The 19,464-nt window shown below is 39.7% G+C and overlaps 2 protein-coding genes across 2 annotated transcripts; both read left to right on the top strand.

The window, feature by feature from the left end:
• Positions 1–3,934: 3,934 nt before the first annotated feature.
• LOC124115219 lies at positions 3,935–9,892 on the top strand. Its single transcript, XM_046476131.2, has 3 exons — positions 3,935–4,170; positions 7,260–7,404; positions 7,632–9,892. Exons 1-3 carry the CDS (start codon positions 3,946–3,948, stop codon positions 9,089–9,091), a joined length of 1,830 nt encoding a protein of 609 aa, XP_046332087.2. The 5' UTR covers positions 3,935–3,945; the 3' UTR covers positions 9,092–9,892.
• A 4,428-nt stretch (positions 9,893–14,320) lies between these two features.
• On the top strand, positions 14,321–17,481 carry LOC124115218. The gene is made up of 3 exons (XM_046476130.2): positions 14,321–14,603; positions 15,656–15,800; positions 16,001–17,481. Exons 1-3 carry the CDS (start codon positions 14,376–14,378, stop codon positions 17,458–17,460), a joined length of 1,833 nt encoding a protein of 610 aa, XP_046332086.2. The 5' UTR covers positions 14,321–14,375; the 3' UTR covers positions 17,461–17,481.
• Positions 17,482–19,464: the final 1,983 nt, after the last annotated feature.

The following is a 19,464-nucleotide window of genomic DNA, read 5'->3' as shown; positions in this document are numbered from 1 at the left end:
AACTCTGCACAGCGAATCGCGGCGCCTTAGACGACTGGGCCACCCGTGCCCACTGCCATTATATGTGAGCATCACTACATTAATTGTTTGATCAAATAACGTGGTATAAATGATTTATCAAATAATGCCCTATATAAGGCAAGTATGTTTACCTAGGAAGAAATCTGCCAAAACAATAAATCAGAACTGCAAACGTTTGACTTGACTCTAAAACCTGAAGATATATCCATTCCTCTTTTGCACTGGATTCCAAAGCTCCTTAAAACATATATCGTTGGGTTCAGCAACTGTACCACCAAATCCCGGTCTCAAAGACGGACCAATCGTTAATACAATCAAGGAAGAACTTTCTTTATATTCACAGAAAGTATTCGCGACAAGTGGAATTAATGCCATTTGGTTTCCTGGGGATCTGTTTCTTTAAGCATATGAAGTAAAAACAAGGTGCTCCTCCACGATAATGTGAGTGTACAACTCAACTCCCTTATTTGTCTTCGTAAGTAATCATCCATTCTGTCACAGCCAGCTGTCATCCAAATTCTGGCTGCCCTACATAACAAGATTGCAGTTGTTCCTATTGAGAAGGTCTTAAATAACACAGCCATCATCACTACATTATCTTTTTTTCATAAAAAAAAGAAACACTGCATGTATATGTCATGCAAAAGAATGCCACATATAAGGCCAGTATGCTAGCTGAGGAAGATATCTGCGAAAACCATTTATGAATACTTAGATTTCAATCTGTGATACCATGCTAATGTTTTACTGTCCTTTGTGGCAGATATTTATCTTTCAATTTGTTCTCGTCACTATATGGCTGAGATACTGCCGATGTGACGTAAAACTCACTCACTCATTTATCAATACTATCAATTTTTGAGCTGACTCTGAAACCTGAAGACATGTCCGCTCCTCTTTTGTTATGGATTCTGAAGATCCATAACAATACTTTCAAACTAATATATAGTGCTGGGTCAAGCAAATGAACCACAGAATCCCTGTCAAGATCAACCATAATCATCAGCACAATCAAAGAAAGACTTTCTTTATTGTCACATATTTTATATGAGCCAAGTGGAATTAATACCATGGGGATTTTCAAAAACTCAAAGAATTTCCTTGTATTTTTGCAAGCCTAGAAAAGAAACTCAATTGTCATTATTCATTCTTTGATCTGTGAGGGGCATTTGTCACTAAACCAGGTGACCATAGATGTTGTTACCTCTCTGTTTTCAAAGGTTTAGAACATTTATTTTGTCAAATATGAATATGGCCTAGAAAGTTCACTTTAGCTTGAGTTTTATCGTTGATAACATATCTTTCCAAAATAGCCAAGCAGTAAATCCTTTCTGCTGATATAACCACCTAAACTAGAAACTGACCTGTGAAATAGATCTAGATATTTAGAGCTGTGCATTACAAGTGACAATGAGGGTGAATTCACCTTTCCAGTAATAACTTTTCAATAGTGTTTTCTTTTATTTACAATATTTTTCTTGCAGTTCAAGCCTCTTGTATCTACATTCACAACAGAGCATGCTCTTTCGACGAACATTCCAAAAAGTTGTCTGACCTGGATCTTAACATTCAAGGCCTTTATAACCCTCGGAGCTATGACGAGCTGATTAAATAAATATCTGCACTTACCAATAGAAGAGATTGATGTTACTCAACACAATCTGCAATGAAGGTGCATGTACGTTTGAGTCCTCATGAAACAAATAGTTTCGAGATGTCAACATAAGCAAAGTATGTTTGATCAGTCCGTTACATGTAGTTTAATGTCAGTATGTCACTCAACGCCAATGTAGCATGACCCTGTATCAGTGGCATTGTATATGTGTTGCATTCTGTGTTACATTCTGACATGTTGTTAGCCTCCAACTGTGTTACATTCTGACATGTTGTTAGCCTCCAACTGTGTTACATTCTGACATGTTGTTAGCCTCCAACTGTGTTACATTCTGACATGTTGTTAGCCTCCAACTCTGTTACATTCTGACATGTTGTTAGCCTCCAACTGTGTTACATTCTGACATGTTGTTAGCCTCCAACTGTGTTGTATTGATCGCCATACGTATCAACATTGTAGCCGACCATTAACAGAGACAAAGGTATCCACCTACCTCGCGTGTACTAAACTGTGCTTTAATCACATCGTCAACCACAAACATATATCGTGATTGTCTGATTGCTTGTGTCACCATAGTCAGCCTTCAGGATATTTAATGGTAGCAATATCGAGACTATTTCCAAATTTAGCGTCTCACCGACCAGTTGACTTGCCCCTGCATGTGTTTGTTGTACCTACATTGGGGCAGAATATGCTCCCGTTTTGTCACCTATACATGGACATCATGATTGCCTTATTATTTGTGTCACCGTCGGCAGCTCCTGGTTATTACACCCAGTCCAGTCACCACACCTCCAGTGTACTTAACTGTCCTCTCTCCTGTTTATCTCTGTAAATCCTGCTGGGGATCCGTGTAGACAGCAGAAGTATCGTAAGTCCCCACGGTCTCTAGTATGGTGACCTAACTTTGGTTGCTGGTGATCTATAGCCCGTTTTTATAATGTATTGTTGGGGGCGGTCGGGTAGCCTAGTGGTTAAAGCGTTCGCTCGTCACGCCAAAGACCCGGGTTCGATTCCCGACATGGGTACAATGTGAGAAGCCCATTTCTGGTGTCCCTCGCCGTGATTTTGCTGGAATATTGCTAAAAGCGGCGTAAAACCATACTCACTCACTCACTAACTCACTCACTAATGTATTGTTAAATCATAGGTTATTCTTTTAATTGTTCACGCAACTAGTTTTATTTCTAAACTGTGATAGTCTAGTTATTTATACTGTCCGTCGATGACAGGTTTTTATTCGTCTAAATTTATTAATTATTAATGTTCTCGTCACTATATGGCTGAAATACTGCCGATGTGACGTTAAATTTTAACTCACTCACTCACTCCTGTTAATCTCAATGGCTTCGTCATCATATTGTTTTGTTTGAACATTTATCGTACTTTATGTTGTTTAAGCATATCATCATATTACCTGAGGAAGGGGCAAAACTTGGCTCCGAAACGCCCTGACAAATAACAAACGAAAAGTTGTTTCAATTAACAAGTGGCATGTTTTCATTGGGTTGTAATGTTAAATGTGCTTCTTATTCGGAACTTGTGGAAACTACTTGAACTCTGCCACACAGATTTATTTTAAAAACATGTTGATTGTGATTCATAAACACATTGTTATAATATGGCTGGAAGTGTACTATGAACTCTGATTTCTGATTTTTAACGACATATTCACTTAATTGTCATCACTATTTTGCCTTTTCTCTGTCATTGACGTTATATATCAGGATTATGGAAATGATTTTGTCCATTTATTTATGTATAGATATTAAAAATTGTGTATTATTTCACTGAGTGGTGTAATATTGCTAAAGCTGAGTATGCCGAGCGTCAGACAGGGTAACAGCAAGTACCATCTTTTAACGTCTTTTGGGTATGACGCGGCCGGGGATCGAACCCCGGAACTTCCGCTATCAGGACGGATGCTCTACAACTAGACCACGGAAACGGTCCACTGTAACAGAAGTTTCTTTCGCGGAATAAGACGAACTAGTAAAATAGTATAATATTTAGTTGAGCCTGATGTCATTACGAGTTATGTCATTTGTTCCAGATACCCTCGGTATTGTTGTATTCTGTAAGTGGAAACAAACTATATATACAACCCTCAGGCTGCCGAAAGGTTGAGGTTTGAATATTGCAGAAAGTGCAGAGGGGACCTCTGTTCAGTCTTACTTCTCTTATCGCAGATATGTTTTATGAAATTCCTGACAGATGTCACATGCTGCCTTCACGCACAGATTACAGCCTTGAATTAAATATTTAAAAGCCCATGTTGGTGAACAGAAGTATCCATATTTCACTGAAGAATGTTACTACTTGTTCAGTGCACCTTGATGTGGGGAGCGGCGTTCTCTGACACAACTGTGACAATCTACAACGAATGGCTCGCCCAGGGTGGACGTGTCCATTATGAACCTCAAAGATGGAACAAAATTAATGGACTCACCCAATTGAACCTAATTCCAAAGTGTAAATCTATCGGAACGGCACCCGGGCGTTGGTTGAACAGCGACCAGAGTCTCTTCCCAAATGTATGTATGATTTGGTTGGTTGGTTGGTTTGTTGTTTAACGCCGCACTCAGCAATATTCCAGCTATATGACGGCGGTCTGTAAATAATCGAGTCTGGACCAGACAATCCAGTGATTAATATCATGAGCATCGATCCATGCAATTGGGATCGATGACATGCATCAACCAAGTCAGTGAGCCTGACCACCCGATCCCGTTAGTCGCCTTTTACGACAAGCATGGGTTGCTGAAGATCTATTCTACCCCGGATCTTCACGGGTCAAATGTATGTATGAAGTAAACAGAATCGTCCATGATGAAAATGTTATGATTCATCTATGGTTTCAATGTCCAAGTATTCCTACCGAATCTATGCTTTAATAGGTATATTGTAATGAGCTGTATTCCTATCTACTTTGCAATGCAAATGGGGCAGTTAGTGTTCGGATCTGATGTCTTCATAGATGACCGGGGGCACGGGTGGCCCAGTCGTCTAAGGCGCCGCGATTCGCTGTGCACAGTTGCGTCCCTTGGGCACGCCAGAAACCTATGATTGTGGGTTCGAAACCCAGTTCGCCCCAATTATGTTTCTAGGTTTGTCAGCACCATACCCATGCTCGTGGGTTTCACCGAAGTGGTAAACGTCTGAGACCCGCATCACTTCGGGCTTTCCTCCAACATTAAGCTGACACGCCGTGATATAACTGGAATACTGTTAAAAGCGGCGTTAAACCCAACTCACTCACCAGATGACCAGTGCACTTATCAACTCTTGATTTGTCTGGCTGCAGATTCAGGTATTCAATATGTCCTTTTGCTGATGTTTCTTAGTTCAAATCTATGTGCATATAGACTTAGGATCTTATTCAATAAAATTCACGGTCCCGCTAAGAAGCACAGAGGTTTAAAAATAAATACAGAAAATCGCAGAATGTCGTCACTTAGCCCACTCAGTCACTTTGCCCACATCCACACCAATTATGACCCCTAATCCGTACAGTGTATACCTTCCCTCACTGATACGTTGTCAACAGGGCCATAAAATCTCAGATCAGGCATGTATCACTGCACAGCAATATCATAGGGATTCAATGTACACCCATGAAGAATACATACGGTAAGTAAAAAAGTGACTGCAGGTCGTTAACATAATTATTTGAGGAGCTTAACACTTAAAATCCCTGAATCAGATGTTTAAAATGCTTTAACATGAAACGTAACTCTATATTGATCACGTGACGACATATAACATGAGTTGGTAAAACATATGTGTATTTCAAAACGGTCCTTAGAAAGGAAAGCTGTAAAAGTAAAACACTTATCTAGCAATGTTGAACCACAGGACTAAGGGTTAGGTGTTTTGTAACATCTTCTTCCACATATCCATACAATCAATCTAGATTATTAGAATAAAGACATGAATAACTGTTTTATGTTATGATGTGACTGGAAAGTCTGCTAGTTTTGTATGTAGCACACATATGTTCCATAAAGAAAGAGAATCAAGTTAGGCATCGTGCAACACAAATTGAGATATTACACCAGTGTTCTTTCAATATTAGATAAACAATGTAGTATTGAAGCTCCGTCACGGGTATCACTATATGATTACCTATTGGTTCATCTCATATATGAACACCCTTTCAAAACCAATGCTTGTCCTAGGAATATTTATAATAATTTAATAATAATATAATAATAATAAAATAGTTTATTACAGTGTCATGTGTTACAAAGCAATACAACATTTAGCACACACTTAAGGTGTCATTTAGGCCCTCTGAGGCCTGGTGTTTGTATTTTAAGATATTACAAATATTAAAATACAATTAGATATAAAAAGTAATCATGCACATTCTTAATATCTACATATACACATATTCACTAACACTATCACATAATGCATGCATGCATACACATATACATACATACATAGGCACGCACGCACGCACACAATCAATCATTCTAATATTCTCCCGCACATACTAAACAGACACCCAAACACATTGAGATATCCCCCACCCCCTCACTCGAGACATACACGCACACACACACACACACACACACTCAACCTCACTCACAAACATACCCATACCCAAATTCCTGCATCTACACACACTCCATATCCTTTCTTCTGACCGTACACTTCTTACACTTTTCATATAAAATTCATATTGAATAGTTATTGTACACCTTGCAGCCTTTTGTGATACATTTTCTGAATACATCTCGCCACTTCTAGCTGGATACATTCAGTGTTCATCAACCACTTATATTTATCTGACGTGGACAGTTCACAGAAACTACTGAACTGATTATTGCATGTATCAAATAAACATTTCCCTAAGTCATTGTAGAATTTGCACACCACAACAAAGTGTACTTCATCTTCGATTAACTGTTCCTGACATAGTTGACAAAGTCTATTTACCAAAGGAGTCACAGGCTTGGAATACCTGCCACTTTCTATAGCCAGAGGAAAGTTTCCACAATGTAATGAGGCTAATATAATTCTTTGTTGTCTGGGTAGAGACATTTTCACATAGTGAGAAGTTTGGATAGTTTCTTTATATTTCCTATATGTTCGTAATTTATTTCCATTGCAATTACCTTTGTCATTAAATATATCCGAGAACCACTTTTGTATGTCTCTTGTATCTAACACTTCAAGGTATGTTTTGAGAAATGAGGCACGTTTAGCCTTGACACAAAAATCTAAAACGTCCATATTTCCATGAATATCTATTTTTTTCACAAATTCACACACCCTATAATCCCAGGAAGATTTTCTTTTAAATGACCATTTATGGACTATGGCACACACAGATGTTTCACAGGAGGTGATGATTTTATGGAAACTTCGAAGAACTTCAATTTTATTTTTGTATCTTGGCTTCTCCATCCCATCTCTCCTCTCACGGCAACATTAGAGGCATTCTTTCTCACTCCCAAGAAGAATGTGGAGGCTTTATTCTGAATATAACTTATTTCTTTGTACATTTTGTATACTTCTTTGTAATAATTTAATTCTAGGATGGTAGTCATGAACCTTGGAACATGTCTACCATAGTGAAAACTGGCAAATCCATGCATATTATTTTTTTTTTCAGTGGCCTCAAAGCCCTAGTCACCCTGGTTACCCCGACCCCACCTATCTCCAGAACCATACATTCCAGTCAAAGACATGGGCGTCCTATATGCTACAACTGGATGGCTATGGGAGCGGCATCGACAACATGGCCTGGAACATACAAGGTTTTGCAAGTCATTAAATCGTTTTGAGAAGTATATAAAAAGAGTAAACAGGGTTTCCAAAGATAAGATTCCAATTGTGGCAGATACACATCATCTTTTATTTCACCAACACTTGTAAATGTCTACAACGTCACCTATCCGCTCACACTCTTTTTGCCCAATAGGGTAGATGAAAAAATATATGACTTCCATTTTCTTTTCCAATTGTATATGTTCATTCATCATAGGTTTAACCTGGCCCAACTGGATGAATAAGTCGCACCATCAAGGTAAATTCCCAAACAACGTTGATGCTGCGTCAGAGGTTGTGTCACTGATGGTTCAGAGTGCCACGAGTTACACAGGAGGACGCAGTCCCCACATTTTTGAAGTCATCAATGAACCTGATTGGGTGGAAAAGATTATTGACCCACAAACGAATATAGACTTCCATGAGGCCGTCGCCGACAAGCTGAAATCAAGATTTGGAATAAAAGTTGCAGGGCCATCGTACACCAGTATGGCCTTACGACAAGCAGATGAAAATAACTTCGCCCACTGGAAGAGAACTGCTACATTTATGGATATGTCTCTTAATCACTTGGACTTTTTTTCTTTCCATTCCTACAATTATCTGCGTGTATCGGGTGGAAATCATACCTTCTTTGGCATCAACGAAGCGCGCCTGGTTGCTTCTCTTGACATGGTGGAGAATTACTCTCATCTCAAGAAAGGAAAAGGTGTTCAGTTAATTAACACAGAATTTGGAAGAGGTAACGTTTTCGGAGTTGCCCCCGATCTTGAAAATGGAATGATAGAGTTCGAAACCATTAATCAACCAAACGGCTTCATGTTTACTTTCCTTAACATGAGAGAGTTTATTGACAGAGTAACTGTGTTTCTCCACTCAAATGGGCAATGGCCGGGCCATAATTCCCTTCGAAATTCATTATTCACGAAGGATGGTCATCCCCTTCAAACGACCAAATTCTTCACGTTTTGGCAAAACTTTACATATGATCAAAAGTTTCTACGGGTCACAAGTCAATATAGTGGACAAGAGAGAATGGTTGCCCCTCTTGCTCTTGCAAATCCTCACAGCAAAGAGATGATAGTTCTTCTACACAACTATGGCAGTGAATTGCAGAATGTAAAACTCGACTTTAACGACAGCTGGATCAACCCTTTGACGGGTGAGGAAACATGCATTCTGTTCGAAAATGGTTATCCAGCTCTTCATCTCAATTACCCTTTCAACATGTCTAAGCTTAATGGAACAGTTGATCTCCCTGGATCATCAACCTGCTTCTACAAGTTTAAAACCAACTACAACTTTGCCGGAATACGCACGGACAACCAGAACACATACTATGGCAAGGACATGGTGATCCCCATCAGCAACGGAAATGCGCAGACAACCATCAGTCTTCCCGGCGCTGGCTTTCATACATCTCGTCTTAGAGTGGGAGTTAGCCGAGACAAGAATGCCAATGCAAAACCCAATAGAATTGTGTTCAATGGCGATACGCTGTCTTCAAGCTACATGCTGTTTGATGCAATGAAGACGGAGGGGAAAACAAAATGGAACGTGTGGGTGTTCATGGTTCCTGAATCACAGGTCCACACATTAAACACCGTAAGCATGACCTTTGATGGAAATGGTGGCCACGTGACATCCGTAGCACTGGTTGTTGGGAAACTTCAGTAGATAAAGTTTAAAGTCCGTAAGAATATTTTGCATGTGTTTCAATCCCGGATGAGAAATGAAATGCCAAGAGAAGGTGACGTGTCACAGAGAATAGAGATAGAATAGGCCAATACAAACTTGAAAGAGATCATTTTGTCAATCCATCAGAAATAGATTTATCATATAAAGGTTGGTGTTATCGATGTGATAAACCAATCCAAATAACTTTATTGACGGTATTGTAGAGGGGAATATGTCAAGACAAACAGATAGATAGGCTTTACAAGTCTCGTTCCAACAACACATGTGCTCGTGGGTTTCACCTAAGTGCTCAACGTCTGAGGCCTGCATCACTTTCTTTCTACAATGTGAGGACGTGCTGTGATATAACTGCAATACTTTTTAAAATCGCGTTAAACCCAACTCCCTCACTCATCCTCTACATGTCCCTAACAATGTATGCGTGTCAGTTCTGACAGAACCATTAGGCAAATTAATGGGCATATGTTTCCTCCTGTTAAATCAAACCCGACCTGGCATATCCTTTTTGAAAACTCAATATCATCAGTTCAACACAAGTTCTCTTGGCTCACGATGATGGGATCGTGTTGCTTACTGCAAGTGTCTACACACTGTGTCGTACGTCTGCTAGCATCATGACACGGGATTTGTATTTTCTTACATCGTAAATATTCAACAAAAACACTTGAAATTTGGATGAGGTGAATATTTATAAGTTATGAATGGTTTCCTGCAAATTAAATAACATTAAATGTTAGATTAACCCGAATGTTCGTATTTCTGCAACTGACATGATGACCTCGAAACTTTTTTTGGGGTTTAACGTTTGGATCATAAATTTACTGAAATGGTTCATAATTTACCATTGTGCTATTATTTACCAGTAAACAAATCGACTTTATTATCAGTTAAAATTAGAATATCGGAGATATAATCATTGAAATCAATTTGCACAAATTTTACAAATTAAAAAGGTTCCTAACATTAAATGCAAACCATCCTTCAATAGTGTAAATCAGGTGAGTTCAAGAAAATTTTGTGTTCGCTTTGGTCTTAACATTGGTCAGATTGAAAACATCGGGATAGTTTTAAATAGTCCTGTGTAGTTTTCTATCAGGAATAAATATGCAAAATATTTGTTCAATTGGCCCTTGTTTAATGAAACACGGACTGCTTGAAATCGTCGACTCTCTTTATATTGCCTTATGTTAAAACAATACAGCAGGCTAAAGATCAATGCCGAGCGCCGACCTTCCGAGTATACAGAGTAGGAAGTATAATTGAAATGGATACTTTAATTATTTCCCACCAATGGTGTTACTAATAATGCAATAAGAATTACTTTTGATACACAGCCAACTGATGTAGGGGTCAATTACCTTATATCGTTTATGAAACATATTTTGATTTGATATATTGGAGCAACTTTGATTTGGTAATTGATTTCACATGTCACTATGAATTATCACATATCTGTTTACTCATTAGCATTATTAAAAACATTATTACACACAAACTGAGCTTTTGTGCTACTACCCATGATGTATATTGCTGTAGATGAAATTATGTCAAAGAACCAACAGCAATCAGAACTCAGCACTGGCACAGAACTGATTTAACCTTTTTAAATAAATCGCACAGCCTTCGCGTTGGGTCTTCGACTATTGTCGTGAACCTGTTGATTACATTCATCCCAAACACACTTCATAAATGATAAGAGTGTACAAGGGATATATTAACGTTTACCTTTCCAAATTCCTTTTGTGTTATGCTCTTCTCTGAGTTACGTATCCCGCCGCTACAAACTGGTGTCCAGATTATCTATATTTAGCTGTGAATGGTAGTATGCATAAACTGAAAAAGAGGAAATATGTCTAACAAATTACAAGGGAAGTAGTGAAATGATATTCAGGTTGTAATGACGACAAATGTGTGTAAAAGTAATTTCTTTTTATTGTGTCAATGTATAGACACTCCGCCACAGCACATCCTATAGACGCTGATAATGGGTAATGACCTGGGAACGATGTTGTCTTGCTGCTCAAAAGTTTTGCCGATACGTCTAGCAAATGGAACAATGACACGACGCAGATTTTCGTCTGTGAATGTCCATTCACAATAACCAAATCAGTTCGCATGTCATGCATGTGATACCGGCCAACACCATGACACTACTGCCCCAATACCGATCATGATCATGATTTATTACCTGGCACACGGTTCGCCGCTACGCCGTCAACAACGTTTTCTGCCATTTGTAAAAGTAGGCAAAGCCCTGATTCCTCGCATTTGGGCACAACTCTTCCTTGGTATTGACTTGCCAATCCCAATCTTGCCTATGGGAACTGTTGAGGGCACGTGACGTCTTGCTTTCGAGTGAACTGCATAGACCTGTTTTTAAAGGAAGATGTTGAATTTTTCCTTCCTATTATTGTACTGAATTCTCTATTGGTAACTGGAGCAGACTTAAATCCATTGTGTAGTGTAATTAATGTAATCGGACGATCATGTCCATGCGTTGTGGTTATACCTGGGCGCGTCAAACCTAAAAACAACAACCACGTATGATTTACAGTATGTGTCCCAAGGTCACATAAATGGCACTTCTTGATATGACAAACATTCTCGCATCCTCGGAAATTGTATATCATTACACTGAGTGGTCACTTTAGAATGCCACAGGAAATAGTTATCACATATTTTGTTTTGTGATATTATCGGTATTGATTTCCACATACTTTCTTCAAGCAAGTTGTGTTTTAGCTTCACTTGACTTCAAAGAAATTTTGTATTAAAGTTCCCTCAGGGCGTTCCCCAGTGGATAGATCTAGAGTGTCCATTTGTCAAGGCCAAGGCCCGGTATTGATTCCACACATAGGTAAGCCCAGTTTGGATGCTGTCATTATGATGTTGCTAAAATGTGAAAAGCCACAACCATCCCCCCCCCCCCCCCCCCCCCCCCCCCCCCCAAGTTCCATATAGTATCTCTTCAATACTTTACACCAGTCACATCGATCAGCAATCAGGGAACTACAATCATGCTTATGAAAGTAAGTATTATGAAGGACTGTGGTGATGAATATTGTGACATATTTTATTTATTACCGCATCTCTGATCCTTATTTACTCGATGCTTGTGTAACTACGGTATAAAAGTGAGAATTCAGATACTCTCTCCAAGTCAAACATACGCATTTGATGTTATTGTTGTTGTATGTTAATTGAACATGGATGTCATATAATATGAATGTGTTTTTAATTGTTCGAAATGCAATGAAAGTGGATAGATTTTTCGTTTGTCAAGGCTAGACCCAGGACGTGATTCCTCAAATGTGTGGAAATCATTTTTGAGTGTGCTGCTGTTATATTGCCGACATATTACTGAAGCTGTGAAAAGCCTGAAAAGTATGAAAATGACTCATGTCAAAATATCATTTACATCGGAACGTTATAGCAGCCGAGCAAAATAGTAAACTGAACCGCAAAAGAAACGCCACCATGGATAGATATATAATTCCAAACACTCTAAATATACTTTGAGACATATACTGAACAGCAAGGGAAATGCCACTCCAAGTAACATTGCATGAAAAGTTGTCATTTAAATATCTGGGTAATTTGTTTTTCAAATTTTCGAAAATTTCATATTACCTTGTCCGGAAAAGGGAAATTTGATGATAAAAAATCAAAGCAGATGACAATAAAACCGATCGCCCAAACGCATCACGGCAACGGCCATGGTTACCCGATGCACGTGAGTTCCGTGCAAATTTAAATGTACATGCGTTCCCCCATTCCTAGCCATATAAAATTCCACCCAGATCGGAAACATTCATTCGTTAGTGAACTGCTACCACATGCCAAGATTGACAAGAAATCAGCGACACCAAGCCCTTGGACGATTGCAAGCTGGACAATCCGCCCGGCGATTAGCCAATGCATTTCAAGTCCATGTAAGGACCATATACAGGCTCCAGCAACGGTACCAGACCTCCACCACTACAGATGACTGACCTGGTAGTGGAAGACCAAGGGTCACCACCCGACGTCAGGATCGTCAGATTGTGCGACAGCAACTTCAAGAGCGCTTTGTTACTGCTGCGGAAACTGCTAGTCAGACCATGGGGACACACCAGCGACACATTAGTGAGGGGACCGTGCGTCGACGATTGACGAGCAGACACCTCTACTCTCACAGGCCACAACGAGGACCCATTCCAACACCACGTCATCGCCGGGACCGTCTTTAGTGGGCAACACAACACCAGCATTGGCGCCACCAGCAGTTGAGGAGAGTCCCTCCCTGTATCTCAACAGCAGATTGCAGAGATAGAGTCTGGCGATGCCGAGGGGAACGTTATTTGGATGTGTGTGTGTTATTGAGAGAGACTCGTGGGGTGGTCCGAGCATCATGGTGTGGGTGGATTTGGTCTTGCACAGAGGGTCGGCTCTGTGGTCTTCCAAAACACGGTCCAGGGAGAGGCAATGGTGTCACAGCAGCTCGGTACATTGAACAAGTCTTGAGACCACACACCATACCTCATTCGGCACGTTGCTGCAACCTCGAGTTTAAGCATGATAACGACTGTACCCAAATTGCGAGAGCAACAAGAGACTTCCTCCAGCAGAATGGCATCAGAACCATGCAGTGATCTGGCCTCGGTCCCGAGTTAAATCCCATTGAGCACCTGTGGGACGAGATTCAAAGACGGCTGAATGACGCCCGACCAAGGCCGACAACTGCAGCTGAACTGCGTCAGGCGTTCCTCAGAGTGTGGGCTCAAGCGCCTATGGCCTTCATCAACCGCCTCATCCATTTCCTGTATCGACGTTGCACGGCAGTCACCAATGCTGATGGCGGACACACGAGATACTGACTTGTGGTGCCATTATCTCAGAGACTAGTGTTGTGTTTCACTTTAAGAACATTTGACACTTTTATTTCAACCTTGATGATCAGTTTTGCCAAGTTTCATCTTTTTACTATGTCTCAAAGAATGTTTGCAGTGTTTGGACAAATAAGGTTTCTCATATATCTATCCATGGTGACGTTTCTTTTGCGGTTCAGTATATAACAAAGATAAAACTTGGCAAAACTGATTATCAAGGTTGAAATCAAAGTGTCAAATGTTCTTAAAGTGAACTTACTATGATTACTCTTATCTTATGTTTTATACATCACCTGACATCTGTCACATGCTGCCTTCACACACAGATTACAGCCTTGAATATAATATTTAAAAGCCAATATTCGTGAAGAGGAATATCCAAATTCTACTGCAGAATGTTACTTCTGGTAGTGTGTACATTGTTGCTGTGGAGAGCGGCGCTCCCTGACACAACCGTCACAATATACAATGAATGGCTCTCCCAGGGTGGACGGGTCCATTATGAACCTGAAAGATGGACCAAAGTTAATGGGCTCACCCAGTTGAACCTAATTCCAAAGATGAAGTCTATCGGAGCGGCTCCCGGGCGTTGGCAGAACATAGACCTGAGTCTCTTTCCAAATGTACGTATCTTCCATGAAGATAATATTTTAAGAAACAATTTTATTCATGTATGGTTTCAATGTCCTAGTATGCCTGCAGAATCTGTGCTTTGATGGGTACATTGTAAGGAGCCGTATTTCTACATAACTTTAAATGGGAATGAGGCAGTTGGAGCTGATGTATCTAACGTATGCTCATACTTTCAACTATTGATTTGTCGGGTACAGATTCATTCATTTTGTGTTTCCCTTTGCTGCAAGGGGCGATCGGGTAGCCTAGTGGTTAAACCGTTCACTCGTCATGCCGAAGACCTGAGTTCGATTCCCGACATGGGTACAATGTGTGAAGCCCATTTCTGGTGTCCCCCACTGTGATATTGCTGGAATGTTGCTAAAAGCGGCGTAAAACCATACCCACTCACTCACCTTTCCTGCAAATGTGTGTTAGTTCCAATACCATGTTTACAAAATTACAGATTTGAGAAGATGAATATATCTGAACCAGATGTTTAAAATGCTCTACAGTAAAACACCTCTATATTTATCACGTGACGACATATACAATGAGTTAGTAAAATATATGTGTATATCACAATGGTCCTTTGAGAGAAAAGCTATGATAGCAATGCACTTATGTAGAAATGTTGAACCACAGGGCTAAGGGTCAGGTGTTCGGAAATTTTCATACGATCAATGTCGATTTTTGGTATCAAGACATAAATAGCTATGTTTTTTAAGATGTGACTGAAAAGTCTGCCAGTCTTATGCATGTAGCACATATAAGTTCCATAAAGACAATCAAATCTGGTATCATGCAATAAAAATTGAGATTTTTATACCAGTTGTTTTTAATATTACACAAACAGTGTAGTATTGAAGTTTAGCGGATTCACAGGTATCACCGTATGATAACCTATTAGTTCATCTCCTATTTGAATACCCAATCAAGACAAATGTTTGTCCTGGGAACATTTTTGTTAATTTATTTCTAGGATGGAAGTCATGCACATAATAAGATCTTCTTCCAAAGTGAAAACTGGCAAATCCATACCATATCATTTTATTGTATTCAGTGGCCCCAAAGCCCTAGTCGCCATGGTTACCCAGACACTACCTATCTCAAGGACCATGCACTCCAGTCAAGAACATGGGCGTCCTTTATGCAACAACTGGATGGCTATGGAAGCAGCATCGACAACATGGTCTGGAACATACAAGGTTTTGCAAGTCATTAAATCGTTTTGAGAATTATTTGAAAATAGTAATAAAGAGTCTGAAAGGAAAGATTCCATTTGCAGCAGAATACTCATTACATTTTCACCAACAGCTGTAAATGTCTGCTACTTAATCTATTCACTCACATTGTTTTAAGTATTTGAAAACGGGATTAATAGAGTTGTCTTCCATTTTTTCCATAGGTTCGGCCTGGCCCAACTGGATGAATAAGTCTAATCATCAAGGTGGATTCCCCAACAACGTTGACGCTGCGTCAGAGCTCGTGTCACTGATGGTGCAGAGTGCCATGAGTTACACAGGAGGACGCAGTCCCCACATATTTGAAGTCATCAATGAACCTGATTGGAAAGAAAAGATTATTGACCCACAAACGAATATAGATTTCCATGAGGCCGTCGCCGATAAACTGAAATCAAGATTTGGAATGAAAGTTGCAGGACCATCGTACACCAGTATGGCCTTACGAGAAGCAGACGAAAATAACTTCAGCTACTGGAACAGAACTGCTAGATTTATGGATATGTCTCTAGATCACTTGGACTTTTTCTCTTTCCACTCCTACAACTATCTGCGTGTATTGGGAGTAAATCACACCTTCTTTGGCATCAACGAAGCGCGCCTGGTTGCTTCTCTTGACATGGTGGAGAATTACTCTTATCGCATGAAAGGAAAAGGTGTTCAGTTAGTTAACACTGAATTTGGAAGAGGTAACGTTTTCGGAGTTGGCCCCGATGTTGAAAATGGAATGATAGAGTTCGAAACCATTTATCAACCAAACGGCTTCATGTTTACTTTCCTTAACCTGAGAGAGTTTATCGACAGAGTAACTGTGTTTCTCGCATCAAATGGTCAATGGCCTGGTCATAATTCCCTTCGAAATTCCTTATTTACTAAGGATGGTCATCCCCTTCCAACGACCAAATACTTCACGTTTTGGCAAAACTTCACTTATGATCAAAAGTTTCTCAGGGTCACTAGTCAATACAGTGGACAAGAGAGAATAGTTGCTCCTCTTGCTCTTGCAAATCCTCACAGCAGAGAGATGGTAGTTCTTCTACACAACTATGGCAGTGAATTGCAGAATGTAAAACTCGACTTTAACGACAGCTGGATCAACCCTTCTACGGGTGAAGAAACATGCATTCTGTTCGAAAATGGTTATCCAGCTCTTCATCTCAATTACCCTTTCAACATGTCTAAGCTGAATGGAACAGTTGGTCTCCCTGGATCTTCAACCTGCTTCTACAAGTTTAAAACCGACTACAACTTTGCCGGAATACACACGGACAACCAGACCACATACTATGGTAAGGATATGGTCATCCCCATCAGCAACGGACATGTGCAGACCAACATCCATCTACCAACCTCAGGCTATCATACAGCTCATCTTAGAGTTGGAGTTAGCCGAGACAAGAACGCTAATACAAAGCCCCAGGAAGTTGTGTTCAATGGCCAGACGCTATCTTCAAGCTACATGCTGTTCGATGCTATGAAGATTGAGGGGAAAACAAAATGGAACGTGTGGGAGTTCATGGTCCCTGAATCACAGGTCAAAACAACAAACACCGTCAACATGACCTTTGATGGAAACGGTGGCCACGTGACATCCGTCGCACTCGTTGTTGGAAAACTTCAGTAGATAAACTTCTCGTTACGAAAATTGTGTTGATTTTGATTCAAATTCCACATTCCGAGTAATATGCAAAGAGAGCGACACATGTTATTTAAGATAGAAACTTGAAAGAAAAAAAATGTTCTCAATCGATTAGAAATAACAAAATTCAGACAATGCTGTTATTGAACAAACCCAGTTCACTTGATAAATATGACGTTCTGATAAATATACATTATTATAACATGCACTGCAACTGAAGGTATTGAACAGTGGTATGTTGCTTGAGAGTTGGAGTATCACGCTACATGATGAAGGTGATCCTCATAACCTTTACATTATATCCCATCATCATGGACAACAACTTTTGGTTTCTTGCATTTAGCGAAGTTTCGACGTAGATCTAGTGGTAGTGACTACAACCATATAACGAGAGGTATATACATGATATGATGTGAAAAGCAGCAAACATAAACAACAGTAGGCAATGGAAAAAAGCAAGTAACACACGTAGCCGGATGAAGCCAGATGTATATAAGAATCACAAATAACACAGAGACAATGAAGCCACATATACAGTAAGTATTAAGAAGTTGGACAAACTGTTTGGATATTAATTAGCTTTGAGAGCATGTGATTTGCCTGCTTAGATTCTGTCATGACTCGTCAGTCTATTCAAGGTTGACAGATAACTTTGGTTTATCTTAAACAAGCTCATACGAATGAGTCACACGGCAGTGTACATGTTCGTCTACACTCAGATTAATCCCTTAGACAAGTTTTTGAAATTGTACTGATATTTTGGTCGCAGGTTAAATTTAACTAATCTGTTATTAATCAATTATGTCACCAACTTTTTTCCATACCTAATATTGGCTTGAACAGCCCACCTTAACTGTGGTCTGCCAGGTACATCCTGGGCCCTGGCATATGCAGTCCCTGCAACTGTTGTAGAGGCAGATCACATGACTGTCCTCTATAAAGACTACATGTGCTCGGAACCCAGCACACACCATGCCGGACCACAAAGCCAAATAACATTTCATTTGTTATCTTTACAGGTATGTATTATTGTCCCCCGGAAAGAGTACGTAAGTTCCACATCATTCAACGTATATTTGGGTCTAACCCATTTTTTAAAATCGTAGTATATATGTTAGTTTTAATTGATAGCTACAATTGACTACAATCACCAGCGGCTGAAGGCATGGTGTAAATCCTGCTGGGGAGCCGTGAAGGAAGTAGAAGTATTGTAAGTCCCCACGGTCCCCAGTATGGTGGCCATACTTTGTTTGCTGGCGATCCCTAGCTCGTTGTTATCATGTTTTGTTCTGTATAGTAATGTTGTTTTATCATTCAATACTAGTTTTAAATATGTCTGTGATACTCTAGTTATTCTACTGTCCTTTGCTGACAGGTATTTTAGAAAGACTACACGTATTTCGTATGTCTGTTTAATTGTTGTAGTCACGATATGGCTGAAATACTGCCGATGTGACTGTAAGTCCTAACTCACTCACTTTACAGGTATATGTTGAATGAGTTAAGTGAATGCTCTTTAAATCTTTTCTGAGATCGAAAGGTTTTTTCTTCATGTGTGAATTATATTATAGTTTTTTTGTTATATTTACAGGACTCTTCCTTATCAAATAAAACGTCAGCCCAGTGCACGAACTTTGTTGTTCCTGTGACATTTTCGAATTAAAGTCATAAACTTTGAACAAATTCATATTCTTTTTTAGATTTCTTAAGTCTGGCCTGCTTACAATCTAAAAGTCAGTTATCAGTTTTCAGTTATACAATTACTGAGAATGAAAATCGGTTAGTTCCCACACAAAATACAACAGAGCAGAGTCGATTGTATGATTCACATCATGAGCATGTTTTTTTATGAATCGCTATCAAATAGTGATGAAACCAATTCTTTGCGAAATGGTGAGTGTATCCTGCCCCACAGGCAAAGACAAATCAACTGACAGGAACACATGAACATATGTTTCAAGTAAAATAGGGAAAGGCATCGGAGATCAT

Source organism: Haliotis rufescens, unplaced genomic scaffold (genome assembly GCF_023055435.1).
Source record: "Haliotis rufescens isolate VD_foot unplaced genomic scaffold, xgHalRufe1.0.p SCAF_86, whole genome shotgun sequence".
Taxonomy (NCBI): Eukaryota; Metazoa; Mollusca; class Gastropoda; order Lepetellida; family Haliotidae; genus Haliotis; species Haliotis rufescens.
Note: the sequence above shows the minus strand (reverse complement) of the source record. Positions and strands in the feature narration are given on the sequence as shown.